The following is a 13,559-nucleotide window of genomic DNA, read 5'->3' as shown; positions in this document are numbered from 1 at the left end:
GACAAATATTTAGAAAAGTTAATTAGTTTCTAGTAAAATGTTACGCAAAGTTTTCAGAAAATATATACAGAATATATAAGCTGGCTGGGCTCCTGTATATTAGTTAGTATTAAATTATTTTATTGCTACAGATAATAAATATTGGTGAAGAACGTTACAGAAATACATATAGGTCAACAAAAATAGCAGATATTGCTGCGATGAGGTCTCTAACAAGAATGCATATACTATAGAAAGTGTACAGATGGCACTGCTAAAGATGACACTGCAAGTGTACAGATGACGTAGCCAAGGCAGGACATTTTAATGGCACAATTAAGAATATGAAATAAGAGCATTTCATGTAAGATAAACGGAGGAAACGAGCATTAAATTCCAATAATAATATAAATTAAAATAATTTAATAATATTTCACAAGTCTTTAATAATTCAGTTTAAGTATTCAAACCTAACATCAAGATTCTAATTTTACAATATTCCTTACTAATTTTCAATTTTTTTTTCATTAAAGCATAATTGTTTAAAAAAAACTCTTAAATTATTATCTATCCATTAATTCAACTCTTGAAAGCAAAGTTATAAAAGCAATCGAAAATATTTATTATATTTATTTACTCCAGCTGAATGGACAGGTCCTTTTGGAAGACCAGTTGTGCCAGATGTAAAATTAATAGCCACTGGATGACTGAATGGTAACTGCTCAAATATCAGTTCCGGTAATGAACCATCAGCATTCTTACCACTATCTAGAAAATCTTCTAGCAAAATACTGAAAAGAAAAATAGGAAAGTTATAAATTGATTTCAAAGAATAAGATGAATAATCACATTCAAAAATTATTATCACCCGCACAATATCCTTAATTACTATCCTATTATTAATAGTGTTTAATATCTTGCCTAGTTACCAGTTAATTCAAGCAAAAGAATGCGAATAAAGCGTTTTGTTTTATTTATACATAGCACAACGTATTCTCCATCCTCATTAGGATAGTGACCAGATGCTTTTAATTTTTTATAAATCAGAAATTTTAAATTTAATGATGTTAATATTTATTTTCTCCTGCAGCGTTATATTAACACTAATATAACATTTATTTGCTTCAATAACGCAATTTTAACTAATGTAATATTTATTTACTTTAGTAACGTAGTTTTGTAACGTAACGTAATAATGTAACGTTTATTTTCTTCAGTAGTATTAAATTAGCTAATAATATATTTATCTACTCAAGTAACGAAAAATTAATTAATGTAATATTTATTTAGTCCAATTTATAGCTATATATTTATGTAGCAATATTAGCTAATATAATGTTTATATACTCCAGTAACGTAACATTTACTAATGTAATATTTATTTACTTCAATTAATATTTTTTTTCCTTCAGAACGTAAGATAAATGAATGCAAAAAATATTTACTCCATTAAAATGAATGTAAAAAATATTTACTCCATTAAAATAAAATTAACTAATGTAATGTTAATTTGTTTCAGCAACGTAATATTGACAGTGTAAAGTTTATTTACGCCAGTAACTTTTTATTGCCTAATGCAATTTATACTATTACTCCAATAATGCGATATTAACATATGTAATATTTATTTATTCGAGTAACGTAAAATTAACTAATATCAGATTTATTAACTCCAGAAACGCATTATTAACTAGTGGAATATTTACATACATTTGTTTAATCTAATATAATAGTATATACTTTTCAGTTAGTCAAAATCTAGCCCTGAATGCGCGGTATTTAATGTTCAATAATTCCATGACAATCACATAAATTTATGAAAATCACAATTTTTTAATAAAAGCATTATACTGTTAGAAAATTAAGATTTGACAAAAAGTTATTTGCATCATTAAAAAACAAAAGATTAAAACTGTATTGATTGATTCAATATTTTATTAGTTTTCAGAGATTTCGAAGTAAAATTATTTTTGAACGAAAAATATTTTTTTTAACAATTTGAAAGTTAAGATTTAATATAATAAACTAGAAATAATGGATTTACGCTAAATTCGAGCTTCCATAATAATTCGAACCCTGATCTTATTCATAAAGATACTGAAGTTTTCACTTTTGTAGCAAATTTTCCGATTATTTACAAGTTAGCTATTCATAGACGTTTAAATTTTTAATCAAGTTGATTCATCTAAAAGAAAATATCCTAGAAACATATTTAAAAGCTTTTTATAAATCTGTATAGTTTTTGGTGGTGTGTAGAATGTTTCTGAGACATACATAAGATGTTTTTTTGGTTGTGTGTGGCTGTAGGGTTATAGCAAGTAACTATTTAAATACAAGACTTAAAACAACTTTAAATACAAGACTTAAAACGACTTTAAATACAAGACTTAAAACGACTTTAAATACAAGACTTAAAAAACAGTTACCTTTTTGGAATATCTGATAAATCACGACTCTTAGTTTCTTCTTTCGTCGCTACAATGATAACTTTCTCAATTGAAGGAGCATCTGAAAAATTCATTAAATGTAGCAATTAGTTTTTATATTGAAGGGAGTCGAATGCACAATTCTCAATTACAAAATACAAAATGGCTATATTTAATTTTCTTAATAACAACTGAATCGATTTTCGAACATTTTTTTTTCTTTTATATTATTCTCTCTGCTGCAGGAACTGTTTAAACAGGATTCGATTAATTCTTTTTCGCATTTTTACAGTTTTTGATTTCTGTTAATGCTAAAATTTAACATAAAAATAGATTTAAATATTGGTTTTTGCTAAAATGGCTGAATAGAATTAAAAAAAAACTTAAGTTATGGTTAAAGTTATGGTTTATTGTTATGGTGTTCAATTTAATATGAGATTTCCTTTTACCTTGAAATTTTAAGACGAGTCAATTTAATTTAAAAGTTTAATAAAGAATTAAAATATGATAAATTAATATTCTAATTATAAGAAAGTAAGAAGTTATAATCTAAATAGTAATAATTAAGTATTCTAAAAGTTTATAGAGGATTCAAACAAAATCCAAAAAAAAAAATACTTTTTTTTTCTTTCAATAATTTACATAATTTATCTTCTCTCATCTGTAGGTATCCAAATTATTTTTAGTTCATAATTATAAATATTTAGTTAATAATTATTATAGTAATAATTTTTTACTTACTAGAAACAATCTCTGCCAGATAATCGATATTGGAGAAGAAAGCACCATTATCTACATGTTTGTCAATAGAAATTAGGAATTTCGCTTCCATTTTGTTTAAAATGTTTAATGCTGCCTAGAAGATGACAAAAAATATTTTTATAAATAGGTTAACTTACAAATAGCATTTTAAAAGTTCACCGTTTGATTCTATTGCTTTTAGAATAAATAACTAATTAATGACTTGAATACGATCAATAATAATTCCCGAAAAATTTGAAGACCTGCCATGGTTTGCCCGACGGCAAGTGGATTCTAACACACTATCCATCTACCACTAAGACGTCTACCATCTACCACTTACGTCAGCACCGTGGTCGATGTGAGACGGGAGCAAAATTCGTATCAACCAGTCACCTTTATGATTCGAACGTGGGACACCATTGAGAGGTGAACGCAGTATCCCCTGAGCCACCATGACTCCCCATTGATACTTTAAAATTAATGAAGTAGTTAGAAAGCATACTTTTCACTGTCTGAAAAGGTGTTAAGCATCTTCTCCGGCAATAGAACCACACCAGGTGCAGCAGAATGTCCGGAGTAAATTTGTCGGATCGAGAACCTACACTGTTAGAATTTTACTTCTGAAATTACTGTAAAATAACTGACAGCAGCCTTCTTAACCACAAAGTTCATGGTTAGGAATATTTTTTTACCGTTACGGGTTTGAAACCGTTTACAACTGGAACGGCAAAAAAACGTGATTACAAAGCAATACAGCTTTGTAACCATTTACAACTTTGTTTCTAACCCATAAAAATAAAACTTAAACGGATATTGAAGCTCTGTGGAGGTCACGCCATTTATTCGTGAATGCTAATTTCATATTCTGACAGCCCAGAGTGATTGACAGAAGAGTGTAGGACACTGAAAACTTCTTCATGCTTAGAAGGAATGAAAGAAATATCATGGCATCAACACTGGGATTCGAACCCCTGATCAACCGGTCATGAGACCGGTAAAACTTTTAGTATACTTTTCAAAACATTGCATTTGTAAAATAAAACGGTTACAAGACCCAACATTTATCTACATTTCATTTTCTCAATATTTACCTAATAAATATTAAATACGTGATAAGCTTAATGTTTTTTGTACGAATACTAAGTTCATAAAAAAACTGAAATAACTGAATTGAACTAAAATAAATGCTAGTTCATATATGCTACCTTAGGGCCAAAATATGGCTGTGGACCACCAAATATAGCTCCTATGCTTGCAGCTGCCAGAAAAGTGAAAATAGATTCTTTTCTGTTAGACATATAACCTGAAAATAATTGAAGGATAAAAAATAACTTTTAAGTTCATTATCATTTTAGACACTGTGACTAATCATTAAAAGAAAAAACTGAATAAATTATTGAGGAAAATGTAAAGGGGCATTTTTAATGTATTTGAACAATTAATAGACATTAAAAGAGAAAAATAACAAAGCAAATTTAAAGCAAAAATTTCATGTAGTTTTATTAATATTATCCGTTTAAAAGAGAGTGTAATTTTTCATTATTTTAAATACTGGATTAATATATAAGAGAATAAAAACTGAAAAATTAGTCTACAAAAATTAACGTATCAATTTAGTGTATTTGAGCTATTAAATTAATCAATAGCTAGACAAATTCAAAGCATGAATTTCAGTTGCTCTAATTAATATAGTTAATATATACATATAAATGATCATCACGTAGATAACCCACGATAAAAAAAGTTTTTTTTATTCTCGTACAGCAATATTTTTTTGTGTAATCTAATGTTAAACTTAATTTAACTTCAATTATAATTATTAACACTGTTGTATGAAAAAACAATTAAAATTTTCTGGATTTTGAATTTTTAAATTTAATAACTTGTAACTTCTTTTAATATGTTTATAGACCAAGTGAAACAATCATGTTTCTACAAAAATTTGCTATAACACTTAATATTATTTAACGAAAATAACAATCAAAAACCAGTTACGTAAGAAACTATTTACAAAAACCAATTGCATAAAAAAATTCTCTTAATTTCTTTTCTTATTTTATAACTAGATTTTTACTTTATTTATTTTTTAAACACTGAAGAAAATGGAAGTTCATTAAAAATTAAATAAAATAACAAAAATTAAAACAGTCGAATTTTCATGCCCTGCAAACCAAAAATCACTTGATTTTCATTTCCACATAAATTAAGCTTATTTTTTGTAATTTTAGAATGAGCTGAACAAGATAAGAATTGATAAGATTAGAATTGTTTTAAACGAAATAGAAAAGGGAACTATTTTGTTTTAAAAATTTGGTTCAAACCAGTTTTACTTAGACTTGCTAGATTTAATTAATGTTATTTTCTTAGACTATAACCCTTTCAATTGTCCTTAAATATCTTTTGTTCATTATTAAACTTTTATCGGTAAAGTCTTCAAATTTCAATCGATGTCCTCAAACACATTCAAATTCTTTAAGGACAGAAAATGTACTCGAATTACTCTGAAAACATCTAATGTTTTTTATGAGAATTGAAATATCAAAAATAAATAATAATAAAAGAACTGGAAATGCACTTATTTTTTTGAACAAGCTAATTTTGTCGAACGTAAGGTGACCTGACGTTCTCAAGTATTGAAGAAAGTCCTCAAATTTCATGAATTGTCCTCAATAATTTTTAAAATTTTTTAAGGACAGAAAATGTTTAAATTTTAGCATTCGCTTTCAAATGCGCTTAAATTTGTCTGAAAATATATACTATTTTTTGCATGTTGTAAAATATATGAAAAAAATCAAAAATGAGTCTGTTTTTTAAATCAAGATAGTTTTGTTTTACTTACAGAGAGTACAAACGAAAAGCGAAAAAGCCTTATTTTAAAACTAACAAATTAAAACGCCATTCTCGTATTTTAAAATAATTCCAGCAAAAAATAAATAAATTTTATTAACCATATACCCATTCAATTCACAAGATTTTAAATGAAAGATATTGTATGATATTTTAAAACTGCTTAGTAATGAAATCAAGAGTAATAAAGATAGATATGATCTGATATTAATTATCAACAGAAAAATCTTTGTTGCACACATAAATTACCATTTCTCATAATTATATGGGTGTTCTCAAATCGTAAAATTTTTTTAGGACGCTCAGCTGTTTATAAATCTAAAGATCGTTTAGATAAGATCTGAAGATAAATCTGAAATCATGGTTTATAAATCTGATGACCTTTACTTTTTAGATTATTATAAAAATTATGAATTAAAAATTTCCCCAAAAATTCTGCTTACACGCAACTGTATCTCCTTTCTGTAAACCGTGCTTTCGAAAAGCCGCTGCATATCGTCGGACTTCTTCGAACATTTGGGCATAGGTTACGATGTCGTCCTCCCCGCCATCTTCTTCATCTAGAATAACAAACAAAATACGTTTAAAATATCACATTCAAGGAGAAAAAAACACTCTGGATCTTTGGGTAAATCGGGAAAAGTTACTTGTTTGTGTTACATACCGATGCATACTAATGCTTCTCTATCGTCTCTGTATCTCAGAATGTTCTCAGCAAAATTAAACAATGCCCCGGGAAACCACTCGTTGTCCATAAATCCATCACCAGTTTTTATAAATGCCTGAAAAACATTGCACCTTAAGAAGATCTACATCTGCACCACATTAAATTTTCAAAGTCTTTAATAATACACTGTCAATTTGTAGTTGATAGAGTATTAACAATGTGTAAAAAAATGTGTAGAATGTTCTGCAATCATCGCCCTTACTACATATTTTTAGAAAATATGATAAATAATCAAATTGAGAGAAGTACACATTAGAGGTCAAAAATTACTATTTAAACAAGAAATAAATAAAAGCGTTGAATCTGACGAATAACGATTGAGAAGGGTGTTTCATTTTGTAACCGGCTTTGAAATCAAAGCCTTTTCGAATTTACGACAATCAATGTTTAACTGAATGGCCTTATTAAACCGGTGGACAAAATTAAGAGATGGAAGACATTTTCCCAAATATCTGAAATACTAATGGTTACTGAATAAAATACTGAATATAAATAAATGAAGTTTGGCATGGATATAGCTTATTCCATGATAAAGTATGCAAAACGAAAATGAAAGTGCCAATCACTGGCAAGACCTATTGCCAACAAATCCAATGTAGTCTGAACTTAAGGATAAAAGATGACAATAAAAGTGAGACTTGTACAGTGTGTGTTGCCTCTAGTATGGTGTATGGTCACCCCTGACAGACAGACAGACAACGAGTATGCATGCTCTTAATAAGGGAGTTAAGGAGGACTTGTGGAAGACCCTTCCATTCTTCCACCAGAGCAATTTTTAACTCCAGAATGGTTCTGGGGGGAGGTTGGGGCATCGCAATAGCTCTCCCAAGAGCATCTCAAGCATGTTCAATAGGATTCAAGTCAGGGGATTTAGCTGGCCAATCCATTCGTTGAATATCCTCGCTTTCCAGATACTCATCAACCATGAGAGCCCATTGTCTTCAATAAAAATGAACTCAGGGCCAACAGCGCCCCTTAAAAGACGCACATAGGGCTCTAGGACCTCCTGCCTGTACCGCTGGCATTCACGGAACCATTGTCAAACACATGGAGTGGTGTGCGGGTATCTTGCATGTGCGAATGAATGTGCGAAAATGCTTTCCATCTCTTAATTTTGTCCACCAGTGTATTTTGAACCCACCCCCATGGACAAGGATGCACCTGGATCAAGCATTATTACAAACTAGCCTTCGTGGAGAACTTTTGGAAGGAACAATCCCTCATTAATATTACATGGTGAGGAAAACCGCGAAAACCTTCCACTGTTCGTACGATGACAAGGGGAGTCTAATTCATGATCTGTCTACCACTGAGGATAATTTACGACTGCATAAGGATTACTGTGGTTGGTAACAAAATTAAAAAAAAAAATTTAAACCAGTTTAAACCAGATGAAACTAACCACCTTTCTTCTACTTTAAGTTTTCTCTCGCATTCCAGTATATATTACGATTTTTTTTAAATCTCGTCTTCTTTGTTAATGATTCTTCTTTGTTATTAATTAAATTGAGCACACAACTCGTTTCGTTTTTTTAAACTTGTTTAAATGCCATTTTGGTAACACTGGTATGTATATTTTTTTATTTTTGACAAGGATTTTAAGAATGTTCTATTAAGGATGGTTATTACAGAGCAGTCTGTATAGTGGTATTTTGCATGAAACCTTAAAATCATGCTTATATGCTAATTTTTAAATTACCTGATCATAAGGCCTTGATGCAATTATGTCAAAATATTTCCAACATTCTTCCCAAAAATTCGGAAAATTTTCTACGCTCCATTTATGAAGGTCCCAATATGAATCTAAAACGGGAAAAAAAATTTTTTTTCATTGAAATACATAAATTAATAATGACTCAAGATTCAAACAATATCAACATTGATTTAATGGCTATATCCAATATTTGTTTTGCATAATGGCGGACACTGGGGTCCATTTCCCATTGGCATCAGAAATGCCAGAACTGCTACTCTCTTTTCGTTACCCAGTGAGCACCTATGGGCAAGCCACGGCTGTGGAGCAGCATCGCCCACGTTACACAACCACAAACCCGTTTATAGGGTGGGTCACAATCACACAATCACACAGAAGAAAGGACATAGAACAGAGAGAGAGAGAGAGAAAGAAATATCCATACCTTGAGCGGGAATCGAGCCCGCTACCATCGGCTCCGCAGTCAGGCACGCTGACCACTCGGTCACATGGTCGGCATATCCAATATGGTATTGCTAGTCAATTTCCATTAAATCGCTCGGATTCACCGAACAAATGTCCAGTCTGTGGATTTATCTTTCAAACAACTTTTTTTTTCCCTCTGAAATTACCTTGACTTTTTAAAAGCGTTCTAAACATTTTCACCTTGTTAAAAATTATTTACTCTAAATGAACTTCATTATTCTTTACGTTTCTTCATATTCTTGCTGGGAACATTCATGAGACAGGCCAGTTCTGAATGAGTTTACAGCAAGGTGATTGGACGTCCGCAAATTTCATTGATTGTGCTCAAAAATATTCAAATTTTTTAATGGACAAATAAGTGTTTAACATGTGTTCTCAAATGGTCTCGAATTTCTCAGAGCAGTAAAATCTTTCATGCGCAGGGCATTATCAAAATAATTAAAAAGCGCATGTTTTTTTAAACATGTTTTTCTTACGTAGAATACAAGAGAAAAAAAGTATCTTGTTATAAAGAAAATAAATAAAAAAAACCAGATGAAAATGCCATACTCATCTTGAAATAATTGCAGCAAAAAATTAAAAAAATTTTAAAAATGATGTACTTCCTCATTTTACATGATTGCAAATATTGTATATTATATAATATTTTAAACTACTACGTAATGAAATCAAATGTGATGAAGATAGTTCTACACTTAACATTACTTATTTTTAAAAAAAATTGTTGCACATTTAAATTAATTTTTTTCATAAATAAATTAGTGTTCTCAAATCGTAAAATTTTTTCAAGGGAGCTTCGTTGATTTGTCCTCAAACCGTGATTGATAAATCTGGTCACAATGGTGACAGTGAAAAAACTCTTTGAAATTGAGTGACATGAGCATCGTAATGAATCAGTTGACCAATTCATTAGGTTGTAAAAATACTCGCCATTTTCATCTAAATTATTTTAAAATTGTTTTTAACGAAAGAATTTTTCCTGTTAAGCGTTGTACCTTCCTCAACTTAAGTTTTATAATTTGTTTATAATTTGCACCTTTCTCAACTTAAGTTTTATAATTTGTACCTTCCTCATCTTAAGTTTTGTAATTTTTTTATAATTTGTACCTTCCTCATCTTAAGTTTTGCAATTTGTTTATAATTTGTACCTTCCTTATCTTTAGTCTTATAATTTGTTTATAATGTGTACCTTCCCCAACTTAAGTTTTATAATTTGTTTATAATTTGCACTTTCCTCAACTTAAGTTTTATAATTTGTACCTTCCTCAACTTAAGTTTCATAATTTGTATCTTCCTCAACTTAAGTTTTATAATTTGTCCTAAGTTTTATAATTTTTTTTAATACTAAAGATCTTTTTTTCTTGTACAGACAACAAATTCTTGTTTATAGATTAAAAATTCACGTCAAATGTTTTAAGAACATGTTTATCATAGGTTTTTAGGTAATACTTACTGTTAAAAAGTCGGGATCAAATTGCGGTATAAGGTACCAACGCTTTGAACGCAAAACTCTACTTTATCGTAATATATTATACCCTAAACTTCACAGTAATATTTATTTAATTAGAGTGATTCAGTGAATTTAAAATAAATATTACTGTAAAACTTACGGTGTATCAGAGTTTTTGCTCCATAACATGTCCCGGTAAAAAGTGCCGGCACCCTAAGTACCGATACTTCTTTACTGTAATTTTTCACAGTCCACATTTCATAACTTCAAAAACAAATTATCTCATCAAAAAATACCCGAGAAAATAGTTTAAACTTCAAATAAAACTTCAACTTTTTCTCCCCTGCGATGACAGTTAAAATTAATCACGTTTCAAATTTAATAATAAAAGTTTGTTTCAATATGTGTATATTTTTTTTTAAAAAAAAATACGAGTTTTGGTAAAAACGAAAATATAAAAGAAAATTTGCTTTACTTACCAAATTTTTGGTCGTATTTCTGTTCAATTATCTTACTGAACTTTTCAAGAGCAGTATTGGGCACTTTTTCATTCCAAATCAAAATAGGTCCCTTATTATTCAAAGAAGGAGATTTGGATTTCGGTTTTGCATCTAAAATAAAGCAAGAAGAGATCATGCTACTAATTTCATAGGATTTCAGAATATCTTTGTTGTTGTGTTTACAACCAAAAAGAAGTAGCTCCCTTAATCTTTATAAAATTTTACTCAACACTAAATAACGATCTTTTTGATAATTTTGATTAAGGATACGAAAGATTAAAGATAAACAGAATTTTTTTATATTGTGGACTAACTCTACAAGGTTGCAATTTTCAATTAAAACAAAACCTCTCTGTTAAAAAGTTATTTCCCATGTCATCACACAATTCTTGAACTTAAACTGATTTTTAAAAAAGAAAAACTGAAAAAAATACTTTAATGTAGTATGTTGTTATTTTCGACCATTACTTTTATCGTTTAGAAAATCTAATCTTTACACATTTTCAAATTCTTATAAGATATTAAGATACTTTTTTGTTTCATAACATATTATTATATTATATATTTGTTTTATTTACGTGCTAAATAAATTCCGAATAAAATTTCCGTATAAACACTTTGGTTGCATCATCCAAAAAATTCTTTTTTATTGTAAATTATAATACTCTGGCTTTTGCAGTATGTATTTAATTTGAATGATTTAGTGATTATACGGTAACTACTACTGTATTTAGTCCCATAGCATAATTCGGTAAAAATGGATTTTGCGGAAAAAAGTTATTTGATTCGGAATTTTTTGCGTTGTACATTTTCTTTTAAGTATACAAGATCTCGAAAAACGAGAAAAGAAACATTTTGTATGAATAATTAATAAAAAAACGCAGCTTTTATGACAGGAGTATAAGAAATATGTATTGGGCAGTTTTCAAGCATGAGATGGATCTAAAGTTCTGAGAACAAACAAGCTCTTATTTGATATTCACAGTAAACATTTTAGAGTAAATCTTTAGTTCTGTTTTGTGACAGAGTTAATATAAAATATCACCAAAGCTTTCCGTAAAAAATAATTTTTCCTTCCAAAAGGGTCAATTTTGGACATTCATAGTGTCAATTTTAGTAGAGTGGGATTAACTGGAGGGGAAGCAGCCTGGTCAAAGACAGGGAAGTGTGGAGATAAGGACTCGGGGCCTTATGTGTGCCAGTTCGGCACAAAGAGGATAAGTAGGTAAGTAAGTAATGTAAATTGCGCCACTGTGACACCAAAAACTTTCTTTTAACTAATGTCTATATGTTTACAAACAAAAATAAAATGATAAATTTTAAATAAGATGTTCAGTTGATAATATCTTTCATAAAGGGCAACAATAGATAAATTATATAACTCTATGAAAGAGTATTGTTTGTTAAAAGAATATTGAATTTTGCATTGTTTCCAAATAGGTACTTTTTATGCTTCGAAAATTTTTTATTAGATAACAGTACTATACATAAGAAAATTTTATGTCCTACATAGAGACTGTGGTATTTTACATCTAAAATGCTTCTAAAAACCGATCTTACGAACAATCTGAAAAAGAAGTATATTTTCATATTGCCTCAAAAACTTTTATCTGAAACACTAAAATCTGTCGGATATTAATCAAAAATGAAAGTTATTTATTTTGCTTTTTGTTTTGTTATTTGTAAAATTTGTTTAGATAAGAAAAATGCACGATATATAAGCATATATATATATATATATATATATATATATATATATATATATATATATATATATATATATATATATATATATATATATATATATATATATATATATGTATTAAATTCAAACATATAAATTTATATCTGACTTAAAATAATCTTTACAATAGGTTTGATTATAAACTGAGAAAATTACTTTAAAGAGAAGCATTTCTCTAAAAAAATAACCAAAACAGAAACTCTTTTATTAAATAGAAGACATTATTTTGACTCCATGCAAAAAAGTAAATTTAAATAAATCCGTTAACTAAATTTTTTTCTAAAAAGCTACTTAAAATACAAAATAATCCAAAAAGAAAATATTTATCCATTCGATTTCTTTAATATTGTACTAACCTTTTATTCGTATACCTAAAGGGCCCAATTCAGTAGAGTAAATATGTGGTACATAAGTAGGCATGATTTTAAAATTTTAAAATTTAGTCCAACAAATGTGATCCAAACAATTGACGGATAAACACTAAGCGATTGTAACATTGACATTAAATAATAAAATGCCCTGTGAATAAAAACCTTGATGTTTTTGTAATGTTTTTACCTTTAATTTCCCACATTTTGATAACAAACCTAATTTACCGTATTTCAATCAAAGTGTTTCCGTTCCGCCATTGGTCAGCGAACAATAAAATGAGTTGTTTTTAGTGGGAAATAACGACATTTTCCAAGAGAGCGCTGAGGATTACATTTTTCGCATGACACAATTTTTGGTGCTCTCGTATTACTCAGCACATGGGTGTTGGTCTCAATAGATCAGATTAATTTTCACTTTATCTATCTAATTACTGATATTGTTCTTTTTTCCAAGGTCAACTTGTAATTCAATTTTAATTCGGGGAATATCTATAGACATCATGTAATCTAACAGCTTAAATTAATTTGCGGAATAGTTTTCGATTTTATTTACATGGAAAATAATATTGTTTAAGTTTAAACTAAGCAAAGA

At 28.8% G+C, this 13,559-nt stretch overlaps 1 protein-coding gene across 2 annotated transcripts in view; it reads right to left on the bottom strand.

The window, feature by feature from the left end:
* The window catches only part of LOC107445597 (acetoacetyl-CoA synthetase), a 40,798-nt gene that overhangs the window by 13,042 nt on the left and 14,197 nt on the right, over positions 1–13,559 (bottom strand). The window contains exons 1-9 of one of the 2 annotated variants that reach the window (XM_087161435.1): positions 12,953–13,110; positions 10,832–10,963; positions 8,423–8,526; positions 6,661–6,778; positions 6,440–6,556; positions 4,355–4,452; positions 3,147–3,261; positions 2,406–2,487; positions 617–770 (exon numbers count right to left, since the gene is read on the bottom strand). In XM_087161435.1, the coding sequence (XP_087017561.1) occupies positions 617–770; positions 2,406–2,487; positions 3,147–3,261; positions 4,355–4,452; positions 6,440–6,556; positions 6,661–6,778; positions 8,423–8,526; positions 10,832–10,963; positions 12,953–13,016 (984 nt within the window). In that variant the 5' untranslated portion in view covers positions 13,017–13,110. Of the gene's footprint in view, positions 1–616; positions 771–2,405; positions 2,488–3,146; positions 3,262–4,354; positions 4,453–6,439; positions 6,557–6,660; positions 6,779–8,422; positions 8,527–10,831; positions 10,964–12,952; positions 13,111–13,559 lie in introns of those variants that run through there. The other variant, XM_043047900.3, reaches the window with a different exon arrangement.

The sequence above is a fragment of the Parasteatoda tepidariorum genome, chromosome 4, assembly GCF_982258835.1.
Source record: "Parasteatoda tepidariorum strain Cologne lab strain chromosome 4, Ptep-v5.0, whole genome shotgun sequence".
NCBI lineage: Eukaryota > Metazoa > Arthropoda > Arachnida > Araneae > Theridiidae > Parasteatoda > Parasteatoda tepidariorum.
Note: the sequence above shows the minus strand (reverse complement) of the source record. Positions and strands in the feature narration are given on the sequence as shown.